Here is a 22,792-nt window from a genome sequence, read left to right as displayed (position 1 = left end):
AGTAGTACAGGGAGTCTTCACAGGTCCTGTAAGGGAACTGCACAGTGTAAAGTGTAGTTCTCAGGTTAGAACAGTGCATCTGCCAGGACCTGTGATGACATCATCTTCAGCATCACAGGTCCTGCAGAATCTAGCAAAGGAACTGCACCAAAAATGGTGTAGTTCCTAGGTTTGAAAGGTACATCTGCCAGGACCTGTGATGACATCATCACAGGTCCTTCAACCCCTAACAGCAAGTATTAGAAGTTCACAAGCAGCTCTGCATTGATCCATACAGACTGGAATGGAGTGGTAAGAGGAGGTCCTCCACTTTTCATCATTTACCCCCCCCCCCCCCCTCCATGCCCTGTTTTTACTCATTGCTCACTCATGTATCATACTTCAGACAGGTACAGTGACCACAACCTCATGTACTTCACACACACATGCATAACTGACCACATATTTCTGTAAACACTGCATCTACAGTATTATACCTTGTATGCCTCACATCTATATATATACACACACTGCATATATTGCACAGTATTATAGATGCAATATGTACAGATATATAATATATACAGCAGTGTACTGATATGTGAGGTACAAGGTATAATATATGCAGTGTGTATAGATATATTGTATATACAGCAGTGTACTGATATGTTAGGTACGAGGTATAATAGATGGTGTGTACAGGTATATTGTATATACAGTATTGGATTGATATGTGAGGTACGAGCTGTAATTTATACTTCATATATCAGTACACTGCTGTATATACTATATATCTGTACACTGCATCTATTACACCTCGTACCTCACTTATCAGTACACTGCTGTATATACTATATATCTGTACACTGCATCTATTATACCTCGTACCTCACATATCAGTACACTGCTGTGTATACTATATACCTGAACACACTGCATATATTATACCACGTTCCTCACATATCAGTACACTGCTGTATACACTATACATCTGTACACACTGTATCTATTATACCTCTTTTGTGTGCCAGGCCTGTTTTGTAATCCCAATCCGGCCCTGATGGCATAAATTATAAAACAGCAGCGAACATAGTTCATGGAACAAAGAGAGAGGCCTGGAATGGGTAGTGGGAGGGGCTATGAAAGGGGAATGGGGGCCCAATTTAGATTCTTGCTATGGGGCCCAGTGATTTCTATGTACGCCTTTGACAGGAGCAGAGAGATAAGAGAAGTGACAGATGACACAGAGTTTAGATTACAGGTTGAATTAACCCTTTAGGATCAAATTGGCTTCTCAGGAGATATATATGTTAAAGGCATCTCATTCAGTAGCTATATAACTAAGGGTGGGTTCACATCTCCTTTATGGATTCCATTAAGTGGGGACTATTTTATTATCAGCCAGTGACTGTGTTACTGTAATACTGTTATCAATTCAGCACATAGTTTTCCCTGTGCATTCACATTTCACTTGGTTGGTTGTACTACTGTCAGTGTCGAGACTGTTGTCACTGTGGGTAACAATGCACAACAGACAACAATGCACACCACAGTGACAGCTCCTGAGTCCTCCTGTCCGGCGTCAGCCTCAGCTTCCCTTCACTATCACTATAATCAATCACTCTTCCTGATCCGGACTCACTCATTAGAGAGCTGAAGAGATGACTGAGTCAGCAGCAGCAAGTGAATCGAATGGATAGCATCTGCGCATGCGCACCGGCACCTAGAGTCTTCGGTTCACTTGCGAGTCAGCTCAGCAGTTAGTCACTCAGCAAGTGAACCCAAGATCCGATTCATGAATCGGTTCATTTGAATGAGCTGGTTCAAATTAAGCGATTCATCTGAAAGATCCGAACTTCCCATCACTACTGAGGCCATATCCGGCGGGCCGCAGCATTACAGGAACAGCACCAGCTGCTCTGACGTCCTGCCGCCGGATATACGTCACAGGATATCCGGCGGCAGGACGTCAGAGCAGCTGGTGCGGTTCCTGTAATGCAGGCCTGCCGGATATGACTTCAGTGCGCCCGTGGTTATCCCTCCTGCACGCTGCGCTGTGTACAACCTACTCAGCAGTTTCGACCAGCACACGGCCCACAGCGCTCAGCCACACCAGCCCGTGAGACAGCAGGAGCTTCTGGAGCAGGGCAGGTATCAGATAAACTCATCCAGTTGGAAGGGAGGGCAATCATAGTGCTGTTATGATTTATGGAGACAGCTCTCAGCATGCTTAGCCAGCCTTCTATCTGGCTGTTTCTGAGCCTGTGGACTGTGACTCTCAAGAAGCACAGCCAGATAGAAGGCTGGCTAAGCATGCTGAGAGCTGTCTCCATAAATCATAACAGCACTATGAAAATTACTGACTGGCTAAGCATGCTGAGGGCTCAGTCTCTATAACATAACACATTAAAGAAATTACTGTTTCTAGCTGCTAGTCCACAGTCCACAGCAGCTAGAAACAGTAATTTCTTTAAAGGGATTCTGTCACCAGGTTTTACCCCTGTCAGCTAAACATATGCTGATGTTCAGGGCGTCTTCACGATTCCTAATGTGGGCTTATAAATGTCATCTGTGGGCTTATTTAGCTAAAAAACAGCTATTACTAACCTGTCAGTCAAACAAATAAGGTGCCCAAGGGGATGTTAATGGGTGCAAGATGCCCGCCGCACCCGCCGCCGTTCGTGCCCAGCGCCGCCTTTCCGGACTTCTGCGCCGCCTCCTAATCCTCTGTGCCGCCTCTCGCTCTCCCTCCCTCCCCCCTCTTTCTGCTGTAAGATCTCGCGCTTGCGCACAGGGCTCTGCCTGATGCGCCCGTGCAGACTTCTCCATTTGGCTTCTTACAGCGAAGTGCGCATGCGCCGGCACTTCGCTCAACCCCTGTATGCGCGAGATCTTACAGCAGGAGGAGGGGGGAGGGAGGGAGAGCGAGAGGCGGCACAGAGGATTAGGAGGCGGCGCAGAAGTCCGGAAAGGCGGCGCTGGGCACGAACGGCGGTGGGTGCGGCCGACACCTTGCATTCATTAACATCCCCTTGGGCACCTTATTTGTTTGACTGACAGGTTAGTAATAGCTGTTTTTTAGCTAAATAAGCCCACAGATGACATTTATCAGCCCACATTAGGAATCGTGAAGACGCCCTGAACATCAGCATATTTTTAGCTGACAGGGGTCAAACCTGGTGACAGAATCCCTTTAAAGGGTTTCTATCACTTGGTATCACATATTTAGGTGTCAGACACTAGCGATCCGCTAGTGTCTGCTCTAACAAACCATCCTAATATGATAGGTTTTGGGGCAGCCGTTTTGCTAAAATAACAACTTATATCTATATGCTAATGAGCCTCTAGGTGCTATGGGGGCGTCATTAGCACCTAGAGGCTCCGTCTACCTTCATAAACTGTCGCCGCCCAGCGCGTCCCTCCAGCCCGCCCATCTCCTGCTGAATGCGATCCTCTCTGTGCGCGTCTCTGTTCTGCGCATGCGCAGTGAATGTCTGACCGCTTCCCTGCTCAGACATCTCCACTGCGCCTGTTCCTCGGAGCACTATGATGTCATCGGCGCAGGCGCAGTGGAGATGTCTGAGCAGGGAAGCGGTCAGACATTCACTGCGCATGCGCAGAACAGAGACGCGCACGGAGAGGATCGCATTCAGCAGGAGATGGGCGGGCTGGAGGGACGCGCTGGGCGTCGACAGTTTAGGAAGGTAGACGGAGCTTCTAGGTGCTAATGACGCCCCCATAGCACCTAGAGGCTCATTAGCATATAGATATAAGTTGTTATTTTAGCAAAACGGCTGCCCCAAAACCTATCATATTAGGATGGTTTGTTAGAGCAGACACTAGCGGATCGCTAGTGTCTGACACCTAAATATGTGATACCAAGTGATAGAAACCCTTTAATGTGTTATGTTATTTAGACACAGCTCTCAGCATACTTAGCCAGCCTTCTATCTGACTGGCTAAGCATGCTGAGTGCTGTGTCCATAAATCATAACACAGCTCTATGAAAATTACTGTTTCTAGCTGCTGTTGTCCACAGTCCACAGCAGCTAGAAAACAGTAATCTTCATAGTCATGTTAAATGATCACTATAGTGTCAGGAAAACAAAGCGGTTTTCCTGACACTATAGTGCCCTGAGGGTGCCCCACCCTCAGGGTCCCCCTCCCGTGGTCCCCCTCCATGTTGCCAAGATAGACGCCAAATGAAGGGGTAGTTGCAGGAACAAAATACTTTAATGGTATCGATAAAATATATATGTAATTAAGACACTGAGTGCAGTTCCATAAAAAGGCCCAGCAAAATCCTCAGCACCAGGCCCATGATGCTCTTAATCCGGCCCTGATCACTGACAGCATTATGTCTGTGTAATTCACTAGATTCCAGATCTTCAAAATCACACAGCATTATAAATCATTATTTCAGAACAGCAACTTACACTGCCCCACACAGCAAGTATCTCACATTGAACTCGTCTGCGTTTGGCCTAATATGCGTTATGCATAGTGATCTGCCAAAAGACTGAGCCATAACATGACCCAAGAGCAGAGCTGTAAGGCTTGGTCTACAAGGCGACATTTGTTTCACAATAGCAAATCTCAAAAAAGTAGTTTGACCAAAAACATTTGCACGACTTGTCTGCATCTTGTTTTCACTTGAATATTTGATAGCCACTGTCTGTAAAAAAAAAAAAACTGCCAGACTGCAAAAAGGTTGCAGGTAAATTCCAGTCACATATGACTTGCATTGTGGTCTATGATGGTGTGTCCAACTTGCTACCTGCCAACAGTGTTTAATTTTTTGCAACAATCGTATCACAGGTGTATCACAACTTCATATACAGAGTATTTCTTTAATTTTACTTTAAATAAAGAGGCATTCTGGTTACATCTATTAGATCAGTGGGGGTCCAGCTGCTGGGAACCTCACCGTTTATGAGAACAGGTGCCCTGTACCCATGGGGACTCCTGAATTGAATGGAGCAGCAGATTGAGCATGCGCACTGCTGCTTCATTCAGTTCTATGGGACTGCCAGAAATAGCCAAATGCTGTACTCCACTATTTCTGGCAATCCCATAGATGTGAATGGACCAGCAGTGCACATGATCAATCTGAACCTGTTCTCATGATCAGTGGATATGCCAGTGGTTGGACCCACACTAATCTAATAGTTATCCCCTATCCTGTAAATTAATGTAACTGGAATACCCTTTTAAGTAAGTAATTTTAACCAAACATTTTTTATTCTAACAATTGCAATTTATCTCTCAATGCAGGAAATTTGAAATGATGTTAGGGAGAGATAGAAGTGTATTCACAGATGATTTTAAAGTGATATCTGATGATACATCCATACCCATGGACATTTCATTTTTGTATTCAGGCAAACTAAAAGGTAAGACATAACCTCCAACCTCCATCCTAGAAAAAAAAAACAACAACAAAGGGTTTGCTTTAGGCCTCATGGACATGGCCGTTGCCCGGCCGTGGTCCTATTGTGGCCCACAAACAGTGGGTCCACAATATGCGGGCACCGGCCATGTGCTCCCCGCCTTACTTGAATGGGTCCGTAATTCAGAGCTGCGGTGCCTCCGCACCACAAAAAAAATAGATGCAATGTGTTTTTCACTGATGGTTGCTAGGAGATGTAAATATGCCAGTGCAGAAAAACTGAAACACTGAACGCAATCGCAGACAAAACTGACTGAACTTTTGTGAAAAACCGCCACTTTTTTCCTGAACAGACCTGGAGAGAATCCGTGACGCTCTGGGGAGAGAATCCTTAGTTAGATTAATTTGTGACATTTTCAATTAATGGAAAGTTGGCAATTTGAATTCCCAGGAGCTCCATGTGTAATTCGCAGAATACAAGCAACTAACCATACTGTACCTATATATTTGTCATTATTTAAAGAGGACTCGTCACCTCTTCTGACATGTCTGCTTTAGTATCTACTTGCATTCCTTATGTAATAACAATTCTGGAGAATCATTTATTACTACTCTATTCTGTGCCTTTCTTCTCTGATTCCTGCTAGAAGTTTATGGATAAAAGTACAGATGGGTATTACCAGTTAGGGGTGTGTCCTTGCATAGTTTGCAATGGCAGCACCGATTGGTCAACAGTTCCAGTTTTCGCCTCTGGCAGCAGAAAGGCTAGGGGCACCCCTGACAATTTACTATCTCACTAACATAACCCACATCATCTCTTGTTTAATTCAGATGAAGAGGATTCATTATGTCATGGATCTGTGATCGATGGCTATTTTCATGGGTCTATCCAAACAAGAAATGGCACCTTTTACATAGAGTATGAGCAGCTTAACAATGGCTCAGTGGATCCATACATGTATCATGAGAGAGATATTGGTAAGTAATGACGCAAATCAACTAATGAAAATTCTGACATCATTTTCCCAAAAATCTGTCATACATGATTTCCTTGTCGTCCTACAGCAGCAGCACCCACGGGGATTTCTAATCCTCCTGAAAATGTAGGACAGGAGATGTCAATTAATCAATTTAACACAGCTCCTATAAAACTGCCTAACTTAGTCCCTCCTATTGTGTTTTTTTCTGTCCTTCCTGGGAAAGGACAGCCTTCTGGAGAAGGGGAGATGTTGGGAAGTATTTTGTTCTATTTATTATCTTGCTTTCCCTCCGCTATTTCTCTCAGGACTGGTGTCCTGTTGTCAGGGGCGTAACGATCGCGGTCGCAGGGGGTGCGACTGCGACCGGGCCCGGCGGGGGGAGGGGGCCCGCTGTACTAACATGTAATGAAGAGCTGTGACGGGGCCCGGCATGAAGTACAGTGACAATGCCAGCCCCGTCAGGGCGCTCCATTACACGTTTAATATTATGAGGCAAGGTGGGGGAGGTTTGCGCAGAGAGGGGGAGGAGGAAGAGGGGGGACGCGCGCACTCACTCACATACACTCGGCCCGGCAGTTCTTGTCACTGCCGGGCTGTCTCCAGATCATCAGTGAAGCAGGAGCTCTAGCGCTCCCTCTGCTTGCCGCACATCGCGCTGCTGGCTGTGGGAGGAGCTCTGAAGGCCCGGGAAACTGCCTTCAGTACAGCCAGCAGCGCGATGTGAGTGTGGCAGTGAAACATCAGGGAAGAGGGTAAGTATGTTTTTTTTTTTTTTTGCAGACTGGGGGCAAAGGGGAAGGGGGGGCACAAAAGTGTGCATCTCTACTGAGGGGGCACCTAATCTGTCATAACTACTGTGAGGGGGGCACATATAAAGGCATTACTATGAGGGGGCACATATATCAACTACTGTGAGGGGGGGCACATAATCTGGCATAACCACTGTGAGGGGTACATATGTGGGCATATCTAATGTGAGGGGCACATAATCTAGCATAACCACTGTAGGGGGGCACGTATCTGGTCATTACTGTGAGGGGCAAATAATCTGGCATAACTACTGTGAGTGGGCACATAACTACTGTGAGGGGGAACATATCTGGCCATAACTACTGTGAGGGGCACATATCTTGCTATATCCACTGTGAGGGGCACATATCTGGGCATATCCACTGTGAGGGGCACATATCTGGGCATATCCACTGTGAAGGGGGCACATATCTGGGCATAACTACTGTGAAGGGGGCACATATCTGGCATAAATACCGTGAGGGGGCACATATTTGGCATAACTCCTGTTAGGGGGCACATATTTGGCATATCTACTGTTAGGGGGCACATATCTGGGCATAACTACTGTGACAGGAACAAAGGTGGGCTTAATTACTGTGAAAGGCCACAAGGTGGGCATTAGTACTGTGAGGGGCCACAATGTGGGCATTAGTACTGTGTGGTAGCACTTAGGGGAAATGTCCTAAATTACCCTGCTATACATTGGCATAGCTCAGTCTACCAGGCCAGCACAGCGCCCCCTGCTGGTGATTTCATAGGGGCAGTCACCATCCCTTCCTTATGTGATTATTCATTTTTTTCTCTATCACCACAGGGACCTTGTTCTGGATCCAGTGGATATCACGCCGAAGCCAGCGACACCCTGGATGAGGTAGGACCAGATTTTATTAGGACTGGGTTAGTGTAGCCATGCATTGGGCTTAGGGCTCTTTAACACAAGCAGATCCCGTGTGGCTAATCCGCTGTGTGAAAGAGTGCCAAGCCCCGCTCCGGACAGCAGAGACACGTAGCAGTAACATAATTGATAATGCTCTGTGCCTCTCTATGATCGTTTTGCTACAAACTCACAGTGACAACTTTATCTCACTGTGATTTTGTAGTAAAAAGGTCACAGAGAGGCAAAGAGCATTATCAATCATGTTACTGCTTCGTGTCTCTGCTGTCCGGAATGGAGCTTGGCCCTCATTCACGCAGCGGACTAACCACAAGGGAAAGAGCCCTTCGTAAGAAAATCTGCCGCTTCTTTGTAAAAAGGGGGGGGGGGGGGGGGCCCGATCCAAAGTTTGCACTGGGGCCCATAACACTCTAGTTACGCCACTGCCTGTTGTTATATCATTAGGAGACGCTAGTTCTGACGCTGCATTAACTGTATAGGGCTGCGGCTCTTAGGTAACTTACAGGCAGCGCATCCCTCAGGTGGTTCCACCTCCCCCACTGGCTGCGTGCGTCTTGTGCGTGTGCCGCCTAGCAGGGAGGAGGGAGAGATAAAAGTTGCTGGCGTCCATCATTCTGTGCCGCTCTGCTGCGCTTTTGCCACGCTCCCACGAGGTAAGTAATCCTTGAGAATGTTGGTTTTACCTCCGGAGCTCTCTGCTGTGTTGCGGAAGCAATCATATCTTGCTAGGACGAGTGAGGGAGATTCAAGCTGGCCGGCTGCAGGGAGTTGCTGCCATCTAGTGGATGGTTGCTCAAATTTCACTCACTCACAATACAGTTGTGTTAGTATTCTTATTCAGTGGTGGTTTCTCTGTTCTTAAACTTTCTGATAAATAATGGAGTAAGTTATAGTCATTTTAGAGCAGATTAAACTAATGCTTCTCTGCTCTATTATAGAAAAATGTCTCACGGTTCTGAGGATAGAGGCCCCACCACAAGGAAGTCCGCTGGAAAGCGAAAACATATGTCGTGCAGATCATGTAACACCCCCCTGCCAGATGGCAGTGAATTTTATTTCTGCCTAAATTGCAGAACTAATGACTTTCCTGTAGAGGATCAGCCCTTATCTAATAAAGATATGTTATTATGGATGAAGGACTTTGTACATGATACGTTTAAGCAGTTCAAAGACAATGAAACTGGAGCTTCTCAGACAGAGTTAGGACCGGCGGCTACTACTAGAATGGATTCTTCTCCCAGAGAGTCCGACATGTTTGAGGAATATAGAGTCATAGACGAAGTTAACTCCTCAGAATCAGAGGAGAGTGATCAGGAAATAAATTTATTTCCGTTGCAAAGAATGTCCAGATTATTCAAATCTCTTGAGCCAGAGTGTGTAGTGCAGACTGAAATAGTCGGTGAGGACGGTATCCCTAAAAAATCTAGAGCATTCGCAGTTGACCCCTTGGTGAAGAAACTTATGGTCAACGAGTGGAAGACACCAGATAAGGGGCCAATATTTAATAAAAGGTTCAAGTCCATGTATGTGATTGACCAAGAAGAGGAGAGACAGTGGGGAGAGCCCCCCAAGGTTGACGTCGCTATTTCAAAGCTGTTCAGACGTACATTGGTGCCAAGTGAAGATGGATCTAATTTTACAGACCCAATGGATAAGAGGATAGAGAATGCCCTACGCCGCAGTTATCTCACGGCCTCAGGGCAGTCTAAGGCAGCACTTGCTTCTTATGCGGTTGCCAAGAACCTGAGATCATGGCTTCTCCAGATGGAGGAGGACATTGATAAGGGGGTACCTAGAGATGACATCTTATTATTTTTTAAGAAGATAGCTCTGGCCTCTGACTTTCTTTGTGATGTATCGGTACAACAAGCAAGATATGCTGCAAGATCCATGGCATTGTCTACTACAGGCAGAAGATCCCTATGGATAAAGCCTTGGGGGGCAGATGCCCACTCTAAGAGTACACTGTGTGCCATGGAATATCGCCCAAATAAGCTCTTTGGGCCTGAGCTAGACACACTCATGGAGAACTTGTCAGACAAGAAGGGTAAATCCCTTCCTTATGTTTCCAGGAGAAAGTGGTTTTCTTCCTTTCGCACAGCCAATAGAGGCACGGGACGCAGAAGATCAGATGGAGGAGAAACATCCGTGTCACGAGGAGGTAGCTCCAGAGGAGCCTCTACACTGCGGAGAAGAGGCCGTGGAAGAGGAGCTCCACCCCCCAGACGCAAGCTGGAATTCTGACGCCAAAGGTATGCCTGTAGGGGGCAGATTGACCTACTTTCATATAGAATGGGAGAAGGTAGTAAAAGATCAATGGGTTGTAGATGCCGTAAGAAATGGCTATCGTATAGAGCTACAGGCCAGGCCCCCGACAGGTATGTCATAACACAAAGGTTAAAAGGTCAGAAGCAATGCCTAATAGAACAGGCTATAAAGGAGTTCATTCAGATGAATGTTCTGGAACCTGTTCAGGAAGAAGAAATCTTCCAAGGAGTGTATTCAAAGGTTTTTCTAGTTCCAAAGCCTCAGATGAGGTGGAGAACTATTGTAGACCTAAGGTATCTCAACAGATTCATACGCAAAAAAAGATTCCGTATGGAGACAGTTCAGTCCGCACTAAATCTACTGGACCCAGGAGATTACCTTGCTACAATAGATTTGAAGCACGCGTATTTACACATCCCCATTCACAAGGGTTACCGAAAGTTCCTTCGCATCGCGGTCTTCTTAAGGGGACAACTACATCACCTGCAGTTTACGTCTCTCCCGTTCGGGATATCGTCAGCCCCATTCACTTTCACAAAGGTGATAGCAGCAGTAGTAGCAGGCTTCAGAGAATCAGGAATAACAGTAATCCCATATTTGGACGACTGGCTGGTGAAGGGGTCAAGTGTGGAGATTCTCAACGCACATCTCCAGGTAATATTCGACAGACTCCAGTCTCTAGGCTGGTTAGTCAATACAGAGAAATCCAGTATCAGACCAGCCCAGCAGAAGCAGTTTCTGGGGTTTATCCTGGACACCAAGGCAATGACTGTTTCTCTTCCTATGAACAGGATGAATGTTCTGCACCAGAATATACGATTGTTGAGACAGATCCGACCGATATCCCTTCGTCAGATGATGAGGACGCTCGGTCTCATGACTGCTGCCAGCCAGGCAATTCTGTGGGCAAATTGGCACACGAGGCAGTTACAGTGGGAGATACTACAGAAATGGGACAGAGACAACAATTCTCTGGATCAAATGACAATAGTCTCAAAGGAGACAAGAAACTCCCTGAGGTGGTGGATGGCTGTGAACAATGGCAGGACGTTTGCCCTTCCCGTATGGACCGAAATCACAACCGATGCTTCAGCTACAGGTTGGGGTGCCCACATGAAGGGGCAGAGGGTGAAAGGTACTTGGACCCCAGTAGAGAGACTAATGTCGTCAAATCTCAGAGAGATGAGAGCAGTCTACAATGCTCTAACGCAGTTCCACCCTATGGTCCGGGATCAAGCCATAAAGATAAAATCGGACAACAAAACCACCGTTGCGTACCTAAATCGCCAGGGAGGTACCAGATCCTTAGCCCTCCTCAAAGAGGCGGAACGGATCTTTGGATGGGCAGAGGCCAATATCCAACAGCTGTCAGCTGTATACATCAGAGGGAGGAGCAATGTAGTAGCCGACAGACTAAGCCGCGACTTACCCCTTCCGGGAGAATGGTCATTGGACCCACAAATATTTGCGCAGCTCATGAAGCGCTGGGGGCGTCCCCAGATAGATCTAATGGCTACTCGGAACAATGCAAAGGTTCCTCTATTTTGCTCCCTATTCAAGGGGGACAACCCCTGGAGGTTGGATGCCCTCTCAGTCCCATGGGACTTCACACTGGCCTACATATTTCCGCCCATACCTATGATCCCAAAGGTCTTGCAGAAGATCAGACGGGACCAGGTCTCAACAATTCTAATCTGTCCGTACTGGCCCAAGAGGGCATGGTTTGCCTCACTGGTGGTGATGAGCAAGAACACCCTTTGGAAGCTCCCACAGATTCCGCACCTGGTGACACAGGGCGACAGATGTTGTCCGCATTTACGCCACCTGCAGTTGACAGCATGGATGTTGACTGCCCCCTTTTGATACAAGAGGGCTTGTCCGAGGCAGTAATAAGAACCTTGCTACAATCCAGAGCAGGCTCTACAAATAGAGCTTACCTAAGAATCAAGAAAACCTTCAATCTTTGGTGCGAGAAGAATGGAGTACCCTCTCAGTCTCCTACTATTCAGGATATTCTGAATTTTCTGCAGCAGGGGTTCGAAAAAGGCTTGAGGCCTGGCACGATTAAAGTCCAGATATCAGCCCTATCAGCTGCATTGGGAAGGAGATTATCACAGGAGCCTCTAATACAGAGGTTTGTCAAGGCGGTAAGGAGGCTTAAGCCACAGGTCATCGACCCGATCCCAAAGTAGGACCTCTGCGTGGTTCTAGATCAGCTTTGCAATGCTCCCTTCGAACCACTTCAAGAGTCAGAGATAAAGTTTTTGTCCCTCAAGGTCTGTTTTTTAGTGGCAATCACTTCAGCCAAGCGGGTGAGTGAAATTCAGGCCCTGGCATGTGCTGAGCCTTACACAATTTTTCTTCAAGATAAAGTATTGCTGAGGACTTTACCTTCTTTTCAACCGAAAGTTCTTTCTTTTACGAATCTAAATCAGCAGATTGAGTTGCCCGTTTTTTCCCCGGATCCGGTTTCAGAGGAGGAGTGTAGACTTCACTCCCTGGATGTTGGCAGAGCATTAAAAATATATGTCCAGAGAACAGGACAGTTTAGGAAGACAGACCACCTGTTTATATCATATTCGGGGAAGAACAAGGGGGAAAAACTAACAAAAGCCTCAATATCCAGATGGATACGAGAAGCTATAACTATCTGCTATGAACTTAATGGATCAGAAGCGCCAAAACCCATAAAGGCTCATTCTACTCGCGCTATAGCCACATCATGGGCAGAGAAAAAAATCTGTCCCCATAGACCAGATCTGTAGAACAGCGTCCTGGAGCTCGTCCAACACGTTTGTGAAGCATTACAGACTGGATATGAGACAAACAGGAGAGATGGCTTTTGGCAGAGCGGTAATACAGTCCGCGGTATAATGGAGAGCCCTCCCTGTAGGATTACTTGCTAAATCCCCGTGGGTGCTGCTGCTGTAGGACGACAAGGAAAGTGTAATTTTTCTTACCGTAAATTCTCTTTCCTTTAGTCCAAAGCAGCATCACATACTTACCCACCCAATAAAGTGATTGTTGAAACTTACCTTGAGTGTTATTTTTTTATTTGTTTATTATGACTGGAAGTTCAGTTGGAAGTACACAATAGGAGGGACTAAGTTAGGCAGTTTTATAGGAGCTGTGTTAAATTGATTAATTGACATCTCCTGTCCTACATTTTCAGGAGGATTAGAAATCCCCGTGGGTGCTGCTGCTTTGGACTAAAGGAAAGAGAATTTACGGTAAGAAAAATTACACTTTGCACCATACTTAAGTGTTTTAGTGTTTTTTACTTGTCCGACAAGGTGAGTGATGTAGTGAAAAGGGGCGCCAAGAACGCACCAACATTTTTGCGCATAATTCTGAAGTAAAGTAAAGCGGTCACAAGGAGATGTAGACTTGATTGAACTATACAGTCTGCAGGTGCACCCGATTTATCATCCATCATAATCCAGTTTGATCCGTTTTAGACTATATATCAGTGGTGTGCCCTTTGTTGCTTAGCAGGCACATCTCCCTGAGTTTAGCAGTGGTTGGTCCTTCTATTACGGCTCAGTCCTGTATGTATGGCAGAAAGGGATTTGGCCTTACAAATAGCTGATCATCTGTGGTCCTAAGGATAGGTGATTAATTTTAAAGAATTGGAAAACCCTTTTAAAAATCACTTTGAGAGGACTGGACTGTACAGTAACCAGAAAATGCCAGCCCCCACAAAAGTAACATTCACGAACGCTCTCGCAAACACAGGCATCTGTTTACATAAATGTGCATAAATACACTATAAACAACTAATGCACAGAGACAAATACCTGACTGATGAAAGGGAGGGAGACACAGGGAACAGTGGGGTAAGAGTCTGTTGAACGTGTGGGAAGAGGCTTGGGAGAGGTGCATGCATGCCAGGCATGCCGATCTCTTCTGCACAGACGCAGGCGTTGTGGTGATATTATTATCTCGCTGCCTTAATCATGAGCGTCTACAGCTTTTGTGCACCCACTAGAGCTTGTTGATGTAATTTTACTGAAGGGAGGATCCGGGTCAGCAATCCACTTCTTCAAAGCTCTCTGAACTCCACTGTTATTTTAACAGAACCAGGGAGAATTGACTGGATCCCACCCCTGACTTCAGTATTGTGGGTAGAATATCAGAAGACTTAAAGGGGTATTCCCATCTCAGACAATGGGGCCATATCGCTAGGATATGCCCCCATTGTCTGATAGGTGCGGGTCCCACCGCTGGGACCCACACCTATATCGAGAACGGAGTGGGGAGCGCTGTGGCTGGAGGACCCCAGATTTCCTGGGGTTCATCCACCACCAAGCGCTAATCCCCGCCTCTCCCATAGAAGTGAATGAGAGCATGCCGCACATGTGTAGCCCATGCTTCCATTCATTTCTATGGGGAAGACGGCAATAGCCAAGCCAGTGCTCGGCTATTTTCGACGGCCCCATAGAAATGAATGGAGGGGGACTGCACATGCGCATTGCGCTCTCCTTCACTTTCGGGGCTCCGTTTTTGATATAGGTGCGGCTCCCAGCGGTGGTACTCGCACCTATAAGACAATGGGGGAATATCCTAGCTATATGCCCTCATTGTCTGAGATGAGAAAACCCCTTTAAGGCCCTTTTACACAGGCCAATTGAGCAGGGGATTGTCAGGAAGAAAGTGTTCCTTCCCAGCAAGCACCTGCTCATCAGGGGAGGAAACCGCTGCATCTACAATATGGGGAGGAACAATTGCTAATGCCATCGCTTGTCCCCATACTGACTCGTTGTTTAAACAGCATGATCTGCTGCCGGCAAATGATTTCTGTGACCACATGAATGATGCGATTACCCGATGAATGAGCGTTTCTCTTTTATACCGCCAGCTAATTAATTCCTATAAACGCTTGTTACCTAGGATTTCACCCACATGCCCTTGAAATAAGCCATTGTGGACGAAACCTTGAGTTAGGTGTGGTCAGTGTGACCATTTGTATTTATGTTTGATAAGTACTTTTTAAGTTTTGTTTTATTCCTGTTCCCTGTACCTTATTTAACATGTGCACAGATTAAGGAATCCAACATTTTCGAAAAAAAGTGAGAATATAGAATAAAATATTTTATTAATTTATACGTTGGAAGACCTGTACTGAGGGACATACACAGATCTCATTGCACCTAGTTTCTCAGTATACGTGCATTGATCACTCCCAGGCAATGCAGAACATGAACAACATCCCAGATTCCTGACGAATGTACTATTTTTTTTAATCACGTGGAAGAAATTTTAATTTCAGTGGCGTACATAGAGAAGTAAGTGCCCCATAGCAAGGATCAAACCAGGCCCCCCCTCCCCAACACAGGACAGAAAGGTTTCTGCCTAAACCCTTTTTAATGACCCTTGGGCCATTTTTCCACTGCCTCATTTGCTAAAAGTTGTTCCTCTAGAGCAGGCATGCTCAACCTGCGGCCCTCCAGCTGTTGCAAAACTATAACTCCCAGCATGCCCGAACAGCCTACAGCTATCAGCTTACAGCAGGGCATTGTGGGAGTTGTAGTTTTACAACAGCTGGAGGGCCGCAGGTTGAGCATGCCTGCTCTAGAGGGTAGAGTCCTGACCAGGTTTTGGGGGTGATGTCAACTGGGCCCCCTTGTTTAATTGAATAGAAATTGTAATTAAAAGCAAGTTGTCTTTGGCCTCGAGACAACTTTATCCGACTTTTACGTTTTAACAAGTGAAACAGGTGCTTTAAAAATATGGAGCTCATTCTGAACATTATATTTCTCTAATGTATTTACACCAATAACTGCCATGAATACATTGATAAATGTCCTGCTTCCCTTCCATTACAAAGCTAGCTGACTGTTTGCAACCACCACAAGGGGAAGCTCAGTGTATAGGAATTTAATTATCTACCATGGGAGCTGTAATAATAACTTTGCTCCCCCTAGTGGCAGCTGCATGAAAATTCAGTGTTTTAATGCGGGGAAGAGAACAAGTTTCTGCTGGGCCCCATAGCAGCTGTGTGGTCTGCTTCTATTGCGGGTACTCCATTGCCTGTACTATATTCCATATTTTACCCCTTAAAGGGGTTCTCCGGGAATTAAGAAAATGAAAATACTTAAATATTACTTTATAATAAATATGTTTCCTTTCATTATTTATTATGGCTCGTTTTGTCAGAGGAGCAATCATCAGGGGAAACAAAATGGCCGCTGTCCTACCAGTATACACAGGACCTGTCCTAATCACAGAATACAGATAAGAACTTTAGCTGAATCTCTGGGGAATTTAGTTAAAGCCCTACTGGTTACTGAAATGCCATAAATGTGGACGTAAAGTGCTGTTTGGGTACACTGCAGGGCTCAGAAGGGAAAGAGCACCTTTTAGCTTTTGCAGTGCAGATTTTGATGGATTCGTTTACAAGCGCAATGTTTGTATTGAACAGCCTCTAGGGACCAGTACAGCCATTTTCTGGGAACCATACTTTTTTTAATTTTCCATGGCTTGTGTTTTGGGAGATGAGTTGCCATTCAAAAGGCAGGGTGATAGAGGGTGCCCCCTCCCTTTGCCCATCGCTATATGCAGGGTGCCCCCTATATGCAGCTTTGATCGCTGCATATAAGAGATTAATCTGCCAGCATCTCTGTTTTCACTAATGCTGGTGGATACAGCATTTAGTACTGGCTGGTACCTTGTTACCAAAGTCACAGAAAATAAGGCACTATAGCAATAGATGCAAACATAACATATGGACTAACCCCTTACTCTAATGATAAAATGTGAGACTCTTAGCCAACATATTTTGACCAAAACACATCTGTGCCCACCTACCCAGCACCAAGGTGGTCTCAGTCAAGCAGGTCCTGCTCTAAACTTTATAAATGTATCCATGCACATCTGCATATTTACCACCATACTGTGCAGGATGTTTTGTATCTTTTTTCCGTAATTTACCTTGTTACCAAAGCTCAGTTTGGATTGCTATTTTAAATAGTTTTTCAATATGCAGATATGCATACAAAAATGCAAAATTAACCGAAGTCTCTCATGACTTCGGGCAAGAAGAACTTTGGCTCCATGGAGCCAATATATTTTAATGCTGTATGGATACAGCATTAAAATCAAAGTATTTGAATTAATTGACTTCGGATCTATGATACGAAGGTCGATTCCCTTAAGCCTAATTATTACACATATGAGAGCTTGTTTTGAAAACTTACCTGAAACGATAGGTACACTTTAACCTATGCTCAGGTTCAGGATATGAATCAAATCTAATATCCACAGAACCAAGATCAAAAAGCACAGAAGCAAATACAGGCACTCAAATGATAAGATCTTGCACCATATTTTTCCCTCTGTGGTCAAAGAATGATGAGTGAAAAATATTACAGGAATCAGTTTTTTTCTCAACTTGTGTATTTTCATACAACACAGTTTAGGAGATTTTTACTAACAAATTATTTATATTAAATTTCCATAAAAATATGTTTTCTGTTTTCAGACTACTCTCTTATGAAAGATGTTAAATCTTTTGATCTGGCCTTGAAGAAATATGAATTTTTTGAGAAATTTAAGTGGAAGGCAAAGGTTAGTACTAAAAGTTTTCATACTTCTGCCAGTGTACTGTAGGGGAGATTGTATCCAAATAAAGACAGACCAAACCTTTCTGATAATTGCTGGTGAAAGCTACATTTAGATGCAGCAGTCATCTATCATGTGCCCTGCCCGGTGCTTCTCTGCAGCAACGCCTATCCGGTTATTAGGGGACATGTTGGGTATCCAGGGGAGAGAGCACCAACCAATCAAAGGTAGTGCGCGCTCACTGGACGTACTGACCTCATGGGCATGGGTGTAGGAACCCCCAAAAATCTGGGGGGACAGCATTTTTGCTCGCCGGGTATATTCTTATTCAGTAAACTGCGAGTTGTTTATATCGTAAAATTTTAAGTGTGTGTGAACCCCCCCCCCCCCCCCCCACACACACACACACTTACAGTTCTGAAGACTCAGGGGTGCTGGCTGGCTTGGCCGGGCAGGAGTGTGGGAGACTGTGAGGCCTTTTTCTCCAAGCTGCTCCGGATCAGTGCTCTGGGCAGCTGGGCTCCGGGCTGGAAGTGGGCACAATAAAAATAAAAAAAAATTCATTACACCTCAGGTCAGACCACCAATCAGACCCCCAATGTTAATCAGACCTCAGCTAACAGCCCCAATAAGATCCCCAATGTTAATAAGACCTCAGATCACACCTCAGCTCAGACCCCAATATGAATGTCCCCCAATCAGACCTCAGATAAGCGCCCCAGTGCCTCTCATCAGCCCCCCAGTGCCTCTCATCAGCCAGTAATAACAGCCCCCCCAATCATGTGCCAGTAATAACAGCCCCCCCAATCATGTGCCAGTAATAGCCCCCCAATCATGTGCCAGTAATAACAGCCCCCCAATCATGTGCCAGTAATAACAGCCCCCCCAATCATGTGCCAGTAATAACAGCCCCCCCAATCATGTGCCAGTAATAACAGCCCCCCCAATCATGTGCCAGTAATAACAGCCCCCCCAATCATGTGCCAGTAATAACAGCCCCCCCAATCATGTGCCAGTAATAACAGCCCCCCCAATCATGTGCCAGTAATAACAGCCCCCCCAATCATGTGCCAGTAATAACAGCCCCCCCAATCATGTGCCAGTAATAACAGCCCCCCCAATCATGTGCCAGTAATAACAGCCCTCCCCAATCATGTGCCAGTAATAACAGCCCTCCCCAAATCATGTGCCAGTAATAGCCCCCCCAATCATGTGCCAGTAATAGCCCCCCCAATCATGTGCCAGTAATAGCCCCCCCAATCATGTGCCAGTAATAGCCCCCCCAATCATGTGCCAGTAATAGCCCCCCCAATCATGTGCCAGTAATAGCCCCCCCAATCATGTGCCAGTAATAGCCCCCCCAATCATGTGCCAGTAATAGCCCCCCCAATCATGTGCCAGTAATAGCCCCCCCAATCATGTGCCAGTAATAGCCCCCCCAATCATGTGCCAGTAAAACAAAGTATTGTATATATAAAAAAAAAAAATTAACACTTATACTTACCTCTTTGGAGCGATGCGATGCAGGCCTCTTCCGGCCTGTGTCCCGACTCCAGCGCTGTACGGCTCGGGCGGCGCGATGAAGTCATCGCGCCGGCTACGCCGGCCTCTGATAGGCTGCCGGCACTACTAGGCCGGCAGCCTATCAGAGAAACAGGAAAGGGACACACCTCCCTGCCCTGCTCCTCCGCACAGCCTTCTGTTTGTATCGCTGTCCTGAGGACGGCGATACAAACAGATCACTATGGAGATGAGCGCTTCACTTCCACAATGGAAGCGTTCATCTCAGTGCCTGCCCCGCCGCCTCCGCACACATTGCCCCGCTGCCGCTGGGGGGGATTTGACCATACCTGTCCCCCCCGCATTATTTCCTGGGGGGGATCCGACCCCCCCATCCCCCCCCCCGCTTCCTACGCCCCTGCTCACGAGTCATGTGACACTGGCCACATAACATGACCCAGGAGGGCAGCCTATTTAAACAGGCAACCAGCTGGCTACAGGTTGCCTGTGATTGGTTTTAGCTTCAGATTGCTGTTACTAGACTTCTGCCCATGGCTTGTACCTTGACTCTGACCTTTGACCTCCTGTTTTGAGTTCTGGCTATTCTTGGCTTACGCTCTGGTTCTGATTCTGGTTTGTTTTGACTCTCTTCATATTGACCTCGGCTTGGTACGTTTTTCTGGTTCTGTCATTAGTCCGCCTGTTATTTTGTCTCCCTGTGTTCCCCTATCTGGTTTGAGCCCAGTGCAAACGTTTGGGCCCAGCCAGTGAAGCAGATTATGAAAGTAGGTAGAGACAGGGGTGTGGGCAAAGTTCAGGACCTCAATACTCCCTACGTGACATCATCTCTGCTGCGGGGGACAATCGATCGCTACTTCGATCATTCACCCCTATAAAGAATCATTGTTTCTGGGCAGCAAATCCCTGTTAACACAGAAACCATGATCTTCTATTTTTTTTTTTCTAATTATGTATTTAGGCTTTTTAGATTTAACAAAAGGAAAAACAATGTAATCACCTCAACTGACATTGTACAGTTGCAAGAAAAAGTATGTGAACCCTTTGGAATGATATGGATTTCTGCACAAATTGGTCATAAAATGTGATCTGATCTTCATCTAAGTCACAACAATAGACAATCACAGTCTGCTTAAACTAAAACACAAATAATTAAATGTTACCATGTTTTTATTGAACACACCATGTAAACATTCATAGTGCAGGTGGAAAGAAATATGTGAACCCCTAGACTAATGACATCTCCAAGAGCTAATTGGAGTGAGGTGTCAGCCAACTGGAGTCTAATCAATGAGATTAGATTGGAGGTGTTGGTTACAGCTGCCCTGCTTTATAAAAAACACACACCAGTTCTGGGTTTGCTTTTCACAAGAAGCATTGCCTGATGTGAATGATGCCTCACACAAAAGAGCTCTCAGAAGACCTACGATTAAGAATTGTTGACTTGCATAAAGATGGAAAGGGTTATAAAAGTATCTCCAAAAGCCTTGCTGTTCATCAGTCCACGGTAAGACAAATTGTCTATAAATGGAGACACTTCAGCACTGCTGCTACTCTCCCTAGGAGTGGCCGTCCTGTAAAGATGACTGCAAGAGCACAGCGCAAACTGCTCAATGAGGTGAAGAAGAATCCTAGAGTGTCAGCTAAAGACTTACAAAAGTCTCTGGCATATGCTAACATCCCTGTTAGCAAATCTATGATACGTAAAACACTAAACAAGAATGGATTTTATGGGAGGATACCACAGAGGAAGCCACTGCTGTCCAAAAAAAACATTGCTGCACGTTTACAGTTTGCACAAGAGCACCTGGATGTTCCACAGCAGTACTGGCAAAATATTCTGTGAACAGATGAAACCAAAGTTGAGTTGTTTGGAAGAAACACACAACACTATGTGTGGAGAAAAAGAGGCACAGCACACCAACATCAAAACCTCATCCCAACTGTGAAGTATGGTGGTGGGGGCATCATGGTTTGGGGCTGCTTTGCTGCGTCAGGGCCTGGATGGATTGCTATCATCGAAGGAAAAATGAATTCCCAAGTTTATCAAGACATTTTGCTTAAGGCCATCTGTCCACCAGCTGAAGCTTAACAGAAGATGGGTGTTGCAACAGGACAACGACCCAAAGCATAGAAGTAAATCAACAACAGAATGGCTTAAACAGAAGAAAATACGCCTTCTGAAGTGGCCCAGTCAGAGTCCTGACCTCAACCCGATTGAGATGCTGTGGCATGACCTCAAGAAAGCGATTCACACCAGACATCCCAAGAATATTGCTGAACTGAAACAGTTCTGTAAAGAGGAATGGTCAAGAATTACTCCTGACCGTTGTGCACGTCTGATCTGCAACTACAGGAAACGTTTGGTTGAAGTTATTGCTGCCAAAGGAGGTTCAACCAGTTATTAAATCCAAGGGTTCACATACTTTTTCCACTTGCACTGTAAATGTTTACATGGTGTGTTCAATAAAAACATGGTAACATTTAATTCTTTGTGTGTTATTAGTTTAAGCAGACTGTGCTTGTCTATTGTTGTGACTTAGATGAAGATCAGATCACATTTTATGAACAATTTGTGCAGAAATCCATATCATTCCAAGGGTTCACAAATGTTTTCTTACAACTGTAACAAGGAAAAAAAGAAGTAAACAAACAATTCATATATACATCGCCAGCAATATCAAGAAAAGAGAGAAATATACAGAATACAATATCATTACTAATTGAAAACACAACTTTGTCATTCAAAAAAGGTCTCAGGAACCTGTTGGCAATGAAATCCCTAAGCCAATAATCAAGAGACCTAATTGCTGTTTAGGCTACTTTCACACTGGCATTTTGGTTTCCGTTTGTGAGATCCGTTCAGGGCTCTCACAAGCAGTCCAAAACGGATCAGTTTTGCCCTAATGCATTCTGAATGGAAAAGGATCCGCTCAGAATGCATCAGTTTGGCTCCGTTCCGCCTCTAAACCACTTTGGAGGCGGACACCAAAACGCTGCTTGCGCCAACCCTGAGCCAACCCAGAGCCAACCCTGACACACAATATGGCACAATAGAAAACTGATCCGTCCCCCATTGACTTTCAATGGTGTTCAAGACAGATCCGTTTTGGCTATGTTAAAGATAATAAAAACAGATCCGTTCTGAACGGATGCATGCGGTTGTATTATCTGAACGGATGCATTTGTGCAGATCCATGACTGATCTGCACCAAACGCAAGTGTGAAAATAGCCTTAACCATTCACACATCATTCACACAGCAGTTCCATGCAAGGTCAGTCCACTAATATCAGCAAAGTTGTTAACCAGTTGCCCAGATCTTATCAAACCACTCAGGATTGCCTCTAGCAGAGAGTAGTCTATACATGGGCAATGACGTATAAATGAGCTGTATCCAGTGTGGAAGAGA

General features: G+C 45.5%; 1 protein-coding gene across 1 annotated transcript in view; it reads left to right on the top strand.

Annotated features, from left to right (window-relative positions):
• The window catches only part of LOC120989514 (disintegrin and metalloproteinase domain-containing protein 10-like), a 257,328-nt gene that overhangs the window by 26,326 nt on the left and 208,210 nt on the right, over positions 1–22,792 (top strand). Inside the window, exons 3-5 of the mRNA XM_040417664.1 lie at positions 5,254–5,372; positions 6,200–6,346; positions 17,784–17,869. Coding sequence (XP_040273598.1) covers positions 5,254–5,372; positions 6,200–6,346; positions 17,784–17,869 — 352 coding nt within the window. The remainder of the gene's footprint in view (positions 1–5,253; positions 5,373–6,199; positions 6,347–17,783; positions 17,870–22,792) is intronic.

Source organism: Bufo bufo, chromosome 2 (assembly GCF_905171765.1).
Source record: "Bufo bufo chromosome 2, aBufBuf1.1, whole genome shotgun sequence".
In the NCBI taxonomy this organism is placed as follows: domain Eukaryota; kingdom Metazoa; phylum Chordata; class Amphibia; order Anura; family Bufonidae; genus Bufo; species Bufo bufo.
Note: the sequence above shows the minus strand (reverse complement) of the source record. Positions and strands in the feature narration are given on the sequence as shown.